The following is a 16756-nucleotide window of genomic DNA, read 5'->3' on the forward strand; positions in this document are numbered from 1 at the left end:
CTGTCTGATCTTCTGGCTTTGATTTTTAATGTGATGTTTCAGTATAAACCATAAACCAAGCACAAGCAATTTAAATAGATGTTTTCATTGTTTTTTTATAGCTCCCTGATAGTTGCAGGGGGAGGTCAGTTTTCATATACTGCTTGTTGCTGTGGGCAGATTAATTGAAAATGCCCCCAGAACCCTGAGACATGGGTACACTGTTGCATGAGAACCAGGCGCAGATGGTGAAGCTGCATTATGATGATAAATAGGCATATTGTTGTATTAAGTTGGGACATCTGACTGGTTTAGGCCTATTTTATGAATGGTGTAGCAGTTTGTCTCTGTCTAAACAGTTCTTTTCTTGGGTATACTTCGTAAAATTTATTTTCAGCACTATCACTAGGCTGAGTTGAAATTCCTTTGCAATATGCAAATTACCTTGCAAAGTGAGCAGCCGATTTGCCTAAGTCAATCAACCTCATTGTAGTGAACAAAATAAACCTCCTTTATTTCTGGTAAAGGACTCAATGCAAATAAATGACAGTATGCCTAATGTGATATTGTTTCTGCTCTGCTCATGGTGTACTTGTGATGGTGGGAACCTTTTACTTTCGTTGTACTATATGCCATTGTTTGGATGCTTGCTGTGGTAAAGATAACAAAAAAGATTTATGATTTTTGTTTGCTTCACAGGTGTCTTGCAACTGGTCCTTCCTATTCAACAATTACATTTGAATTTAAAGTCGAAAGGTCTACCATTTGCATGTATGATAAGTCAAGACATTTGAAGTTTGCTTAAAGATACGCGCTTGCTAGTCGCTCACAAGGCCAAAAGGAGGAGATTGCCAAGAATTCTGGAGCAGATACAACTTTTGTAAACTATGTGGAAGCCATAGACAAAAATCATATTGATTTGGTTATGCAGCAACTATATATTTTGTAACTACAAGAAATATGTTATGGGTATACTAAAGGCATACATAGATAGAAGTAACTTCATTTACAAAGGTGCACTGCGCTATGGAAGCAGCACATTCTTTATTTGACTATAACATTAATCTTCTGGATTATTATTTTTTTGGAAACAACCTATCCTTCTACAACATAAATGTTTTTTGGCATATCCTTTGATATACATAATCTGCCAAACATGAAGGATGGCAATGTGCTCTTTCAATATTGTAGCAAACAATTGATTTTATCATTCTGGCAACTTATTGTTCGGAGGGCCATTTGGGTAGTAAAGAATGTTTCTTTGCTCAGCTTTTTTGGGTTCAGTTTTGAGGACATGTATTCAGATTTGGTTTGTACAGACTCTAAAATACACTATTGCATTTACATGGAACCAAGTGGGGGTTGCTGTTGGCTCTTACTACACACATATTAAGATTGCTGCACCCCACTTTTATAATATCAACCTTACAATACTCATTTCAAGGCACTCTGTCAAGACAGCAAAACACCTAATGGAAGCAGCAATTCCATTACTTTTGTGTCTCTGGGTAGTCCTGGTTCAACAAAACTCCGTTACTGCCTAGGATATAGTGTGCAAGTCAGTGAATAGCTGCTTTAGTCAGTATTTGCAGCTAGCAGTTTTACTTATTGATGTTTTTCCTTTATACAAAATCTGAAACAAAACTAGTTTCAGAGTCCAGAGAGTTCTGAATCCTGAGTAGATTTAAACTCAATCACTAAAATCTCATACATGCTTTACTATGTTTTTGTACTCTAAAAATGTGTTTTCAGTCTCTTTAAATATGTGACATTCATTAAAAGTATACTTGGTGTTTCTCTCATGAATATCTTTGTGCATGCTTTCTATGTTATGGGATAACTGTCTTCCAGTTACCTTCTTTTGTTGTCAACTTTTTACATGAGCCCCTGTTTGAGTCTATAAGTACCTCTGCTGACACACATTGTGCAGACATGTTTCACTGTTGTCAAAACGCCAGTGCAAAGCAATGATGTGCAGTCAACACTTGAGAATGTGCATGTAGACATAAAGTGGCTATGAAGTGTCAGGAGATCAGCAGCACATCACTGAGATGCAAACATGATTTAAAAAAGGTAAAAAGAGTATTTTGTAAAAAAAAGTCAGTCTATGAAACAAAGTGCTTTAGCAAACCTAATGGCATCCATTGAAGCAGATCCTGTTAGGGATTTTGGTGATTTTTGCTGACTACTTCCATCTGAGACTGCTACTTCTGTATCTACAACATTTTTATACATATGAAAGGGTGTGTGTGTGTGATGTAACATTTTTATGCATTGTAATTTATACAATGGTGGTGCTTTTTGCATTTTTACATACATATTTTTTTTTTTTGAGTGGGCATATACCTATGCATCTGCATGTAATTTCCAACAATATTTGGTGTGATTTTTAACCACTTTATTACTGTGTGTAAAATAAACTCACATTGCAGCAAAAATTAGATTGTTGAAAAGTTTTATTCAGTTGTCATTGTTGTTGTTCAGACGTTTAGTCGTGTCCGACTCTTCATGACCTCATGAACCATAGCACGCCAGGCTTTTCTGTCCTCCACTGCCTCTCGGAGCTTGCTTAACTTCAAGTTTATTGTTTCGATGGTGCTATCTATCTATCTTGTTTTCTGTTGTCCTCTTCTCCTTTTTCCTTCCATATTTCCCAGTATCGGGGTCTTTTCTAATGAGTCCTATTAGATGGCCAAAGTATTCAAGTTTCAGCTTCATGATCTGTCCTTCCAGTGAATATTCATGGTTAATTTCTTTCAAGATTGACTGGTATAATCTTCTTGCCATCCAAGGGACCTTCAAGAGTCTTCTCCAACACCATAGTTCAAATGCACCAATTCTTCAAAGCCTTCCTTATGGTTCAACTTTCACAGCCATAGGCTACTACTGGATATACCATAGCTTTGACTATATGGCACTTTGTCGGTAGGGTGATGTATCCGCTTTTCATAATGTTGTCTAGGTTTGCCATTGCTTTCCCCCCAAGAAGCAAGCATCTTTTAAATTTTTATGGCTACAGTCACCATCTGCTGTGATCTTGGAGCCGAGTGAGATAAAATCTGTCACTGTTTCCATTTCTTCTCCTATTTGCCAAGGAGTGATGGGACCAGTTGTCACAATCTTAGTTTTCTTAATGTTCAATTTCAGGCCAGCTTTTGCGCTCTCCTCTTTCACCTTCTATAAGAGACTCTAGTTCTTCTTCACTTTCTGCCATTAGTGTGGTATTGTCTGCATATCTCAGGTTGTTAATACTTCTCCCTGCGATCTTAATTCTGGCTTGTGATTCATCGATCCTGACATTTCTCATGATGTACTCTGCATATAGGTTAATTAAGTAGGGTGACAATATACATCCTTGCCGCACTCCTTTCTCAACTTTGAATCAGTCAGTTGTTCCATGTCCTGTCTATGATCCAGCGAATGTTGGCAATTTGATCTCTGGTTCCTCTGCCTCTTTGCAAACCAGCTTGTACTTGTGGTAGCTCTCAGTTCAAAGGCTGCTGAAGCCTGGCTTGTAGAATTTTGCTAGCGTGTGAGATGAGTGCGATCGTAAAGCAGTTTGAACATTTTTTGGTGCTGCCCTTCTTTGGTATTGTAATGTAAACGGACCTCTTCCAGTCTTGTGGCCATTGTTGAGTTATCCAAATTTGTTGGCATATTGAGTGCAGCACTTTTACAGCATCGTCTTTTAGGATTTTAAATAACTCCGCTGGGATACCATTACTTCCACTAGCTTTGTTTTTAGCAATGCTTTCTAAGGCCCACTTGACTTTACTTTCTAGGATATCCAGCTCAAGGTCAGTGACTGCATCATCGTGGTTATATGGGACATTCAGATCTTTTTTGTATAGTTCTTCTGTGTATTATTCTGTGTTTATTCAGTAATGATGTTTTAAATAGACTATATTTTCTGAAATTACTGGCAGTCATGCAGAATAACATACAAAAAAAGAAGACCTCATGCAGCATGAAAACAAAAAGCAGAGCATTTGTTGCTTGTGGCAGCCATTTCTTTTCTAGGTAATTTACCCATAAAGAACATAGTTATTTACTGTGATTGGCATCAAGCACTATAATTACGTGCATAGAGCTTTTCTGTTGTGTGAATTCAGTAATGCATATGTTTATGTATCATAGGCACACATATAAATGATACAGGTGACAAACATGGTGACAAACATTACTTGTTTAAACACAAACCAACTTTATTTACCACCTAGGTCCGGTTTAAAACTACACATAATATGTAGTTCTATGTGACATCATGTATGGCCAGCTTTACTATGTGAGTCAGTAGGCTAATTTGTAAACCAGCAGTCATGGTGAATGCGAACTTCAGCAAATGTTAGTGAGAGACCAGCCCTGCCAGTAACAGTGTGGTCTCAGAATTAGAAGTGTATATAGGTGTGAAAATTGAATTCTAAAATATAACAGCAATTAACCTTCTCCCAATACAGGACACCAAACCTGGGAACAATAATCCGCAGGCTGCGGTCAGGAATGGCAAAACAATATTCATTGCTGAGGTTTACACTGATTTTTTTTTACCCAACAATGTAATGTTGAAAGTAAAAAAAAAACCATTCCTCTAAACTGATAGGCAAAAACTTGGGGCTTTACTAGAATACAAAGTTTATGAATGTATAGCCAAATCTTTTTTTTTGTTTTCTTTGTGATAGATTAGGGAAGGTTTATAACCCATACGCAGGTTATGTTTTGGCAGTCTCTGTCATGTTTGGAATATTTTCATTCATTTTCTGAACATAAAATGCAACAGGGGGTAAGGGGAAACCTCCCCAAGTTAAGTTAAACCCTCTGTTAAAGATTCAGTGGAACAGGAAATATGGAAGCTACTATTGCTGATCAATTTGTGAAGCTGTATTATTGTCCAACTGCAAGAGGTCAGCAATAACAGCCTTGACGTTAATCTCCCTACCCGTTAAAATGCAGGTTCATCTCAAAAAATTTGAATACAAAAAAGTTAATTTATTTCAGTAATTCAATATGAGTTATGGCTTACAGCTAAGTGAAAACCTGAAATTCAGTATCTCAGAAAATTTGAATATTACAGGTTAACCCTGTTGCTTGTGCACCCTTTTCTACCACACGTTGTGCTTCCACTCAACTTTCCATTAATATGCTTGAATACAGCACTCTCTGAACAGCCAGCTTCTTTAGCAAAGACCTTTTGTGACTTACCGTCCTTGTGGAGGGTGTCAATGACTGTCTTCTTGACAACTGTCAAGTCAGCAGTCTTCCCCATAATTGTGTAACCTACTGAACCAGATGATAGAGACCATTTAAAGGCCCAGGAAACCTTTACCTGTGTTTTGAGTTAATGAGCTGATTAGAGTGTGATATCATGAGTCTACAATATTGAACTTTTCACAATTTCACAATATTAAAATTTTCTTGGATACTGAATTTTGGGTTTTCACTAGCTGTAAGCCATAATCATCAAAATTAAAAGAAATACATGTTTGAAATATATCTCTCAGTTTCTAATGAATCTTTATAATACAAGTTTCACTTTTTGAATTAAATCACTAAAAAAAAAAATAACTTTTTGATGATATCATTTTTTGAGATGCACGTACGTGTGTGTATATATATATATGTGTGTATGTATATATATATATATATATATATACATACACAGCGGGGGGGGATGATTTGATCCCCTACAGATTTTGTAAGTTTGCCCACTTACAAAGAAATTAAGGGTCTATCGTTTTTATAATAGATGTATTTTAAATGATAGGGACAGAATATCAACCAAAAATCCAGAAAAAACATGATTCAAATGTTATAAATTGAGTTGCAGTTCAGTGAGTAAAATAAGTATTTGATTGATCCCCAAGCAAAACATGACTTAGTATGTCCAACCTTTGTTGGCAAGCACAGAGGTAAGACGTTTCTTGTAGTTGGTTACCAGGTATGCGAACATCTCAGGAGGGATTTTGGTCCACTCTTCTTCTAGACCTTCTCTAAATCCTTAAGGTTTCTTGGCTGTTGCTTGGCAACTCAAAGTTTCAGCTCCCTACATAATTGTTCTATAGGATTAAGGTCTGGAGACTGGCCAGGCCACTCCATGACCTTACAGGGCTTCTTCTTGAGCCACTCCTGTGTTGCCTTGGACATCTAAACATCATTTAGATGTTCATTGGCAAACTTCAGTACATGTGCCTTCTTGAGAAGAGGGAACATGCGGGTGCTGCAGGATTTCAATCTATGGCAGCATATTGTGTTACCAATTGTTTGCTTGGTGACTGTGGCCCCGACTGCCTTGAGATCATTCACAGGCTCCTCCCATGTAGTTCTGGGCTGGTTTCCCTACTTTTCTCATGTTTATTCTTATCCCATGAGGCGAAACCCTGCATGGCGCTCCAGACTGATGGGCAATTGATGGTTATTTTGTATTTCTTCCATTTGCGAGTAATCGCCCCAACAGTTGTCTCCTTCTCTCCAAGCTTCTTGCTGATGGCCCATTCCAGCCTTGTGCAGGTCTACAATTTAGTCCCTGATGTCCTTTGACAGCTCTTTGGTCTTGCCCATGATGGTGGGTTTGAATAGAAGAACAAAATTATGTGGACAGGTGTCTTTTATACACATAACGAGTTGTCGTTATGGGGAACCTTCTTAAATTGACAGGACTGATCTGTGTACCACATTAGCACATACTGTAGCCAGTCTGTGAGAGCCAAAATTATTGTTGAGTGATAGGGAATAAAATATTTATTTTGCTCACTGAACTGCAACTCAATTTATAACGTTTGTATCATGTGTTTTTTTTTTTCTGGATTTTTTGGTTCATATCCAGTGTCTATCATTTAAAATACACCTATGATAAAACTTACAAAATCTTCAGGGTATCAAATAATAAATTTCCCTACTGTGTGTGTGTATATATATATATATATATATATATATATATATATATATATATATATATAATACATGATAAGTTGGATCAGACTACAAAGGTGAAAAGATATATGGTGCAAAGGAATGAACTAATTAATAAAAGTGTGCTGATCCTCAAGTGGATAAAATATGTGGCATTCACCAAACATTGAATGTTTGGTGAACATCACAGCTTTATAAACATAGGTATGCATCTCCAGTGTTCCTACATATGTGTATTGAGCTATGAAAATGCTTCCTGAAGACAGTTCACCTATATAATCTGTAATGACTGATGGAATTCTTAACAGCTTCTCTGCTCCTTTGTGCTTCACTGACCTTCTGATGGTCATCTTGACATGAGGACAAGGTGGCATGTACACTAGATTGCTGACAAATCTTCACTAGATTCTAAATGCAGTCTTTGGTGTAGATTTATTTGTGTGTTGGGATATTGGAATCATTTTCTTACAGTAATAAATATATTTTTGTACATTTTTTGGTCCAAGAAAATTTTGACGCAAAAATAATGCTTGTGTTTGGATGATGGCTATTTATTTTATTTACTGTATTTATTATTGGTATTTATATAGTGCCAACAGTTTATTTAGCATTTTACATATCGTACATTCACATGTATTTATTACTGGTACTTTTATAGCGCCATCAATTTATGTAGCGCTTTGCATATTTATATTTATCATTCACATCAGTCCCTGCCCGTATGGAGCTTACAGTCTAAGGTCCCTAATTTACTCATTCATACATACACATGCTAGGCCCTATTTAGATAGCAGCCAATTTATCTACCAGCATGTCTTCAGAGTGTGGAAGGAAACCAGAGTGCCCTGAGGAAACCCACTCAAGCACAGGAAAAACATGCAGGCAGTGTCATAGTTGGGTTTTAAACCAATAACCACAGTGCTGCCAGGCAGAAGTGCTAACAACTACAGTGGGTACGGAAAGTATTCAGACCCCCTTGAATTTTTCACTCTTTGTTATATTGCAGCCATTTGCTAAAATCATTTAGGTTCATTCTTCTTCCTCATGAATTTACACATAGCACCCCATACTGACAGAAAAACACAGAATTGTTGACATTGTTGCAGATTTATTAAAAAAGAAAAACTGAAATATCACATGGTCCTAAGTATTCAGACCCTTTGCTGTGACACTCATATATTTAACTCAGGTGCTTTCCATTTCTTCTGATCATCCTTGAGATGGTTCTACACCTTCATTTGAGTCCAGCTGTGTTTGATTATACTGATTGGACTTGATTAGGAAAGCCACACACCTGTCTATATAAGACCTTCCAGATCACAATGCATGTCAGAGCAAATGAGAATCATGAGGTCAAAGGAACTGCCTGAAGAGCTCAGAGACAGAATTGTGGCAAGGCACAGATCTAGCCAAGGTTACAAAAAGATTTCTGCTGCACTTAAGGTTCCTAAGAGCACAGTGGCCTCCATAATCTTCAAATGGAAGACGTTTGGGACGACCAGAACCCTTCCTAGAGCTGGCCGTCCAGCCAAACTGAGCTATCGGGGGAGAAGAGCCTTGGTGAGAGAGGTAAAGAAGAACCCAAAGATCACTGTGGCTGAGCTCCAGAGATGCAGTCAGGAGATGGGAGAAAGTTGTAGAAAGTCAACCATCACTGCAGCCCTCCACCAGTCGGGGCTTTATGGCAGAGTGGCCCGACGGAAGCCTCTCCTCAGTGTAAGACACATGAAAGCCCGCATGGAGTTTGCTAAAAAACACCTGAAGGACTCCAAGATGGTGAGAAATAAGATTCTCTGGTCTGACGAGACCAAAATAGAACTTTTTGGCCTTAATTCTAAGCGGTATGTGTGGAGAAAACCAGGCACTGCTCATCACCTGTCCAATACAGTCCCAACAGTGAAGCATGGTGGTGGCAGCATCATGCTGTGGGGGTGTTTTTCAGCTGCAGGGACAGGACGACTGGTTGCAATCGAGGGAAAGATGAATGCGGCCAAGTACAGGGATATCCTGGACAAAAACCTTCTCCAGAGTGCTCTGGACCTCAGACTGGGCCGAAGGTTTACCTTCCAACAAGACAATGACCCTAAGCACACAGCTAAAATAACGAAGTTATTGGCTTCACAACTCCGTGACTGTTCTTGAATGGCCCAGCCAGAGCCCTGACTTAAACCCAATTGAGCATCTCTGGAGAGACCTAAAAATGGCTGTCCACCAACGTTTACCATCCAACCTGACAGAACTGGAGAGGATCTGCAAGGAGGAATGGCAGAGGATCCCCAAATCCAGGTGTAAAAGACTTGTTGCATCTTTCCCAAAAAGACTCCTGGCTGTATTAGATCAAAAGGGGGCTTCTACTAAATACTGAGCAAAGGGTCTGAATACTTATGACATGTGATATTTCAGTTTTTCTTTTTTAATAAATCTGCAACAATGTCAACAATTCTGTGTTTTTCTGTCAGTATGGGGTGCTATGTGTACATTCATGAGGAAGAAGAATGAACCTAAATGATTTTAGCAAATGGCTGCACTATAACAAAGAGTGAAAAATTTAAGGGGGTCTGAATACTTTCCGTACCCACTGTATGTCCCCGTTCTGCCCCATTGTTAGTAATAGGGTTAGGAGTGTCAGTGCTAAATATATATGGTCATTATACATTTTTACATTAATGCATTTCATATTTGTGCAAAAACATTTGTACTTATACATGTGTCAATAATTAAACCATTCATCAGAAACTTAAAATCAACATACTGCTCCCAGTGCCGAAGAGCAATATAGATACATATTTACTAGTTTAATGAGTGACTATAGTTTATTGTACTGTGGCAATATTGTGATTGTAGCTTTTGCCAAAAAGTACTTTTTACATGGTGTCGCAGGTAAGGGTAAGGGGGAAATGTGAAGCAAATCAACAAGGAATTAAAATATATCAGCATGCTGTTCAATAATGCAAGACTGCAAATTCCCTTTCTGGACATGGGGGGCCACATTAAAATCCACATAATCATAAACAGGCTGCCACTGCTTACAATTTATAGATTTGTGAAAGACCCACACTCCTTGCTCTTCTAGATTTAAAGTTTTGCTTTCTAGCAGACAATAGGCTAATACATATCCGTTCACAAAACACACACACACACACTGCTTTCTTTAGCATTAAAAAAAAATACTGAAACCAGTAATGTCACTAAACTGGGGGTTCAGAGTCCCAAAAAGCAGGTGGTATATTTACAGTATACAGAAAAACAAGTTTCAGCAGACAACCGTGCAAGCAGGACAGTTATTTAAAATGAATAAAAAATATGAAAATATTACCAAAGTATATTTCTGCACCAGGATCTATAAAAATGAGTCAATAGCTCAGCTAGCATGTGGACCTCAGAATACAGTCGATTAATTTAAGGCCTCCACTATACAATATTTGATTTCAAAGTTGAGTTGCCAGCTCCACCAGACCTCCTGTAGGACAAGTGGAGCCGGAAGTTGCATGATAGCTAATTTCCACAGGCAGGTTTACATTTGGCAAACACACCCCCATAACTGTAGTATTATGGAATACAAATAATAATGTATTAGCAAATATGGAACTTGTTTTTCTATGCTATATCTTTTTTCTTTATTCTTTTTTTTTTGGGGGGATTTGGGAGTGAGTACCTTTTTTAGAAAGTACCTGTTCACACTTCCTCAATATTCCATAGTAGTTGTAGCTGCTGACTTTTAAAGTGATTCCAAAGTTTCATTTCATTTTTATTATTTCAATACCAAACATGTTGTACTTCCCCGCTGGCCCACCTTTCGGTAACGTCCATTCATTTCAAAATTGTATTGTTTAATGCAAACGAATATTTTCAGTACTTTCGAACGACATTTGTCATGTCACCAAATATACGGAGAAATGTTGCAACAATGTTAGTATTAAAATCTACTGATATACGACTAGCTTACTTTCTGCCATACCATTGTGTACTGTATAGCTACGGTATAACATTGGTTTCTGCTGTCTGTAAAAGAGGATATACATGGACCATTTTTTTCATCCAATGAAATAAAAACTGTCAGATCCCCACACAAGGAGGATACAATGGATCTAAGAAAGAAAATGGCCTCTGCCCCCACCTATAACTGGCCTTCATAGCAAAGAACACATGGAAGGGCAACGCACATGAAACAAACAAAGATAAGGTGGGCCACCTCCAGGCTCACCTGCCCCCTATCTATCCATTAGCTTGCATGTGCTCCCACTGTGGAGACTCTTTAAAATTCATTAGAGTTAGGACTGCAGGTAACAGGGAGCCTTGACGTGGCCCTGACGTGGCCCTGCAGCTTTCACATGCGTTTGCAAATGTGCGCTAACTAAACCCCTGTATTGACGCAAACTGTTAGACAGGCCAATTTGGTTGGTAAGCAGACTGGTTGGCAAATTGAACTGGGAATTTTATCTTTGTTTGTTTAATATACAATGGATCTACCCCGCTGTGCTATTGTAGTCCTGACAACAGGGACTCTTCTGGCTTCTGTTGAACAGATAAGGGTACACACGTGCCAAAATACCAGCCAAATGTTGATACCTGTATACCCAGGATAAGATTGTGTATTTGAAGGCTACATGTACAAGTTTCACTCTTTTTTTTAATGCTGTATTTTTTTTGCCAATTACAATTGACTTCTAGAATGATCATAGTTAATTATGCAGTTTTTTGTTCCCTTTCTAGGTGCCAGGCAAAGGACAGCAGAGTGTGGAGAAAGCTTTGAATTTGTTTGCTCAGTTGATCAACAACAAGATTTTCCTGCTAACTTTTATCCGCACTCTGGAGATGCAGCGTAGTTTTTCCATGCGTGATAGAGGGAACGTGGCGTCGCTAATCATGACTGTTCTACAAGGAAAGCTGGAATTTGCCACAGATGTTTTGAAACAGCTACTGTCGGACCTAATTGAGAAGAACTTGGAAAACAAGAATCACCCCAAGCTTCTGTTGCGGAGGTAACATTTGCAGATGCAAACAATTTTTTTTTTTTTTTTGGGCATTTTAGATGCAATCTGTGGTTAAGGGGTTTTGCTTTTTTTTTTCTTTTTAGCCATGGGAAAGAGTTTTTTTTTAAGTATTTCATCTTTCATAAGAACCTTTTGAGGTATAGAAAATCATCTGTAGAATTTATAAAACCTAAAGTAAAAACCAAGAGTTTCGAAAAACCACAATTTAAACACAGGACTCACAAAATCACTGCATTGTCTCTCTGTATCTTTCAAAACAGAAGTTGAGTCTTTTTCATTATAGAGATTTCTTTAGGATTCTGTTTAAAATGCAAAGAGAAAACACAATTCATACTTCTATACTTTAATAACGAGAAAAATCGCACCTCCTATGTGTACCAAATTAATTAATTACCCTGCACCCGCCATCAAATTTGGGAATAAACCCAAAATATCCACGTGTATATTGTGAAAAACAATACAGATCAATATATATTAAAAAATTCCAATGTATAATTAAAACATTATAAACAGTTAGTATGCTGTGTATATAATTAGGTATTTTCTACACCCCGTGCTTGGTTGTGCTCTATATTCCTGTCACACATATGCTCATTTGTGGTACTCCTCCACATTAGTGTATGGGGGGGCCACTCACCAGACGGAATCGGGCCACCAGGACCCCCACAATTTTGCATGTAATAAGGGTCACCGTTAAAGCCTCCCATTTTCCAAACAAATCTCCTCACACCAAAATGGTCACGGCTTTGTCAAATGTGTAAATCCTATCTTTAAATGTTGAATCATCCTCCAAATCATAAGTTTTCCCAGAAAAAAACATAAGGCAGGTGATCGTGCAATACGTTTATTAAAAATCCCATACTGTAGTCTTATTTAAAACAATTGTAAATTCATTTACATTTTGTTGTGCCTAAAACGGCACGTACTAGTAGGAATTTTGGGTATGCAGTGACTAGGGCCATCCACTCCAGGAACCGGCGTGCGCGTCAGCTGTGTTCCACCAAGAATTGAAAGTGACAGAACCGGAAGTATCACCACTGCGGGCCTCTTAACTATATACACAGCATACTAACTGTTTATAATGTTTTATTTATACATTGGAATTATATATATATATATATATATATATATATACAGTATATATATATATATATTGATATATTTTTTGTTTATGTTCTTATATGATTTGCTTAATACAAGACAGTCACTATATATTCTTTTTGTATGCATTAGAATCTTACCACGCAGCACCTCAAATTTAAACAGATACTTCTATACTTACCTTCTCCCTGTTATGAACAGTTCTGTGATTTACAGGCTGATTCAGCTGATTGTCTTTTACAGGAGTGATGAAGGTTGTGTGAAATCTTCAGCTGGCCACAGATGGAATCTCGGCTTGTTCAGCAGGGACTAGCCGAGATTCAACCAATCTATGGGCAATGGGCAGGCTTTTTGTACCCAAGTTGATTCATTGACTTACTGTAGGTACAACCAGCATGTCGGATTTTTAGCATGCAATTATTGCCAGACTATAGCTGCTAGCAGTAATCATTGTGCTCTCCCAGCAGGGATAGCTCCCCGTGCCCCTCCCGAAGGGTGAACACAATAACTTTGCTAGAGGGATTTCCCCATCAACACTGAATGTGTTGAGGAGGGAATTGAGCAATTATCTTTCCTGTAACCCAAAAGAAACCAAAGAAAATGTAAAAATCTAAGGCTTGCCTTATCCCTCATTTAAAATTAACTTTGCTGAAAATGAAAAGTTTTGATGGGAGGTTCTGACATGCATATTTATTTCCTAAATAAATAATTTGCATTTCTCTACCCATAAATGTTTAAATCTGCATCAACCCTGTTATATGACTTGAGGATAAAAATGGCACATGCCTTGTGTTTCTAATATAAAGCTTTTATGAAAGAAATTGGAGGAGGCTGCCTTAATACTTTGAGTCATTGCCTCAAATCAAGATAGGGTAGGGATAGTAGCCTCAATGTTTCTCTCATGACATGTGGCTTTAAGAAATCAGTGTTATATTTTGTAGGTTTTCTGCTATACTGACTAAATAAATGAGTTGAGAACACCTGGGATGCCCTGGCAATCCTTGCTTCTAAGTGACAGTGCTAATACCTGCAGGAGTCCATGTTCTACTGTGAAATGCTTTTGAAGCCAATTTTTTTCTACCAGTGTAATGTTTGTTTTATAACGCAGTGGTAGAACATTCACTCGGAATTATTTATTCTTGATGATGAACATGTATGTGGATTTTACATATTCGTGCGCACGGGAGTCACGGCCGCATCATGGCTTTATTATATGCTTACCTGTAGGTACAAGTAAACAACGGAGACTTTACTACCACTTTAAAGTGAACCTATGTCTAGATCATGCATACTAAAGTATTTGAACAATCAGTAAAACCTCTTTAAAAAAAAGCCCTCATTCATCTTTGTATCTTTAAGCTTTGTAGGGAAATAAATATTCAAAATTGACAATGAAAGCTGTAAAACCGTAATTTTTTTTCTATGATAGAATCTTGCCAGCCTGCCATCCCTCTAATATAAACATATACATAATTATAAATCAGTGGGTGTTTTCTGTTAGCAATTGACTCAAACCCAATTTTAAAACTTGTGTTGTGATTTATCAGAGGTTAAAGCTTCACATTAAAACAGATAGAAAGGTCAGGGAAGGCTTGTTAGAAATCTCTTTTACTGTTTGTTAGCAATATGTACATGTTAAATTTGAACAATACTCAGCTCCAGCGATGCGTCAGCGATTCAGTCAGCTGACTTCCAGGTCTCGATCGTCACCCGCTGTCATTGTCTGAGCAGGGATTCACTCCCACTAATCAGCTTCTGCTGTGTAGAATCACAGTGGGAGCAAGCTGTCGGCAGAGCACACCCGCGCTTGATACCAGAAAGTAATGTATATATAGGTTATCCTGCGCAGCCACTCTGTAGCAGTAAAACTGCTATAGGGCGGTCGGAAGATAGTTACGCTAAATTAAATGTTTTTGAAAGTGCATTGTTGATCATCTACTCTTGTTTACTAGGGCCACACTCAATGTTCCCTCTAATTTTTTACTGTGATGAGCAAATAAAAAAATTTCTGAGCGCAAACCTTTAGACTGAGCAATGCGGGGGGACGTCAATGCAGAGTGACCAGCGTGCCCCCAATCAATGCAGAGTGCCCACAGCATTGCCCCCAATCAAACTATTCAGAGAGAGGAGATACAATAAGACATGTGGCCACTCACTAAAACTTGAGGAAAGGCGGTTTAACCTTAAAGTGCGTAAGGGGTTCTTCACTGTAAGAGCGGTAAGGATGTGGAATTCTCTTCCACAAGCAGTCGTATCAGCAGGGAGCATCGATAGTTTCAAAAAACTATTAGATGGACACCTTAAAGACCACAACATACAGGGGTATACAATGTACGGTTAAAAGCAAACACACACACACATCATAGGTTGAACTGGATGGACTGATGTCTTTTTTCAACCTCACTAAATATGTAACTATGTAAAAAAAAAAATTCAGAGTGCCCACAGCATTGCCCCCAGTCAATGCAAAGTGCCCACAGCATTGCCCCCAATCAATGCAGAGTGCCCACAGCGTTGCCCCCAATCAATGCAGAGTGCCCACAGCATTGCCCCCAATCAATTGCAGAGTGCCCACAGCATTGCCCCCAATCAATTGCAGAGAGCCCACAGCATTGCCCCCAATCAATTGCAGAGTGCCCACAGCATTGCCCCCAATCAATGCAGAGTGCCCACAGCATTGCCCCCAATCAATTGCAGAGTGCCCACAGCATTGCCCCCAATCAATTGCAGAGTGCCCACAGCATTGCCCCCAATCAATTGCAGAGTTCCCACAGCATTGCCCCCAATCAATGCAGAGATGCCAGCGTTCCCCCCCCCCCGCAAGACCCGTGCACTTACCTGATGGCAGCTTCTCTTCAGTCCCCGCATCCCCGCATCTCCTCAGTCCTCCCGCCTCCTCCTCGTCGGACCTTGGCCAATGGCATGGGGTGGTTTGCCTTTCGGCCAATCAGGAAGCGGGAGGACCCGCTCCCTGATTGGCCAGGAGGAGGATCCGTGTGACAATAGCGAATTTTCATTCGCTATTGTCACACAATGGGCGGGCTCTCGGGGCCCACTGCTCACTACCTTCACCGTCTTCACGCGGCTGCGCGGTCTGAACTTATGATGCGCCGAACCGTCAATTAGACTGCGCGGCCGCGCATGCACGCGCCTTAGAGGGAACATTGGCCACACTGGAAAATAAAACATGCCTGAAACTCAGCATCCCAAATTGAGTGAGAATATCTCACCTTTAGAGAATGTGCAGTAGTGTATTTGCAACAGCGTCAAAAAAGTAGTGGGATTTTTCCAAGTAAAAAATGTAAATGAGCAGCAACAAAATTTGGTCACACAGAACCAAGGCTGTTCAGGCCCCCAGCTTAGTCTCCAGAATCCAGCCACTCTAGCAAATGGTAATTTTGGCATTTTGTAACTAAATTATGTAGTATTGATGGCCTACAGTATACATAACAATAGCATTTCTTCTGGTCTAGGAAACAGTATTCAGTTCCTCCTGCAGGAGTCAGCTATCAGGGGTGAAGTGCTGGGCACTCCTCCCATTTGGGAATTTAGCACCCAAGTGCAGGCTGGCTCTTCTTGTGTTGTGTGAAGAGGCAGAGCGTGGGAAAGGTAGTGAAGGTTTTGAAAGTTAATATGGCTGTTGTTGAGACATCTATTTCAAATGTGTCGCCGTTAAAAGAAAATAATAATAAATAATTAAAAATAATTGTATGAGAAAACAGGTAAGTTGTCAGCTAGTAAAAAAGATTTTCTTGCAAGTGGTACTTTTCTGTATT

At 39.0% G+C, this 16756-nt stretch overlaps 1 protein-coding gene across 1 annotated transcript in view; it reads left to right on the forward strand.

Annotated features, from left to right (window-relative positions):
* The window catches only part of PLXNA2 (plexin A2), a 539737-nt gene that overhangs the window by 454384 nt on the left and 68597 nt on the right, over nucleotides 1–16756 (forward strand). The window contains exon 22 of the mRNA XM_082245705.1: nucleotides 11599–11867. Within this exon, the coding sequence (XP_082101831.1) occupies nucleotides 11599–11867 (269 nt within the window). The remainder of the gene's footprint in view (nucleotides 1–11598; nucleotides 11868–16756) is intronic.

The sequence above is a fragment of the Pelophylax lessonae genome (assembly GCF_965119305.1).
Source record: "Pelophylax lessonae genome assembly, chromosome: 2".
Lineage (NCBI taxonomy): Eukaryota > Metazoa > Chordata > Amphibia > Anura > Ranidae > Pelophylax > Pelophylax lessonae.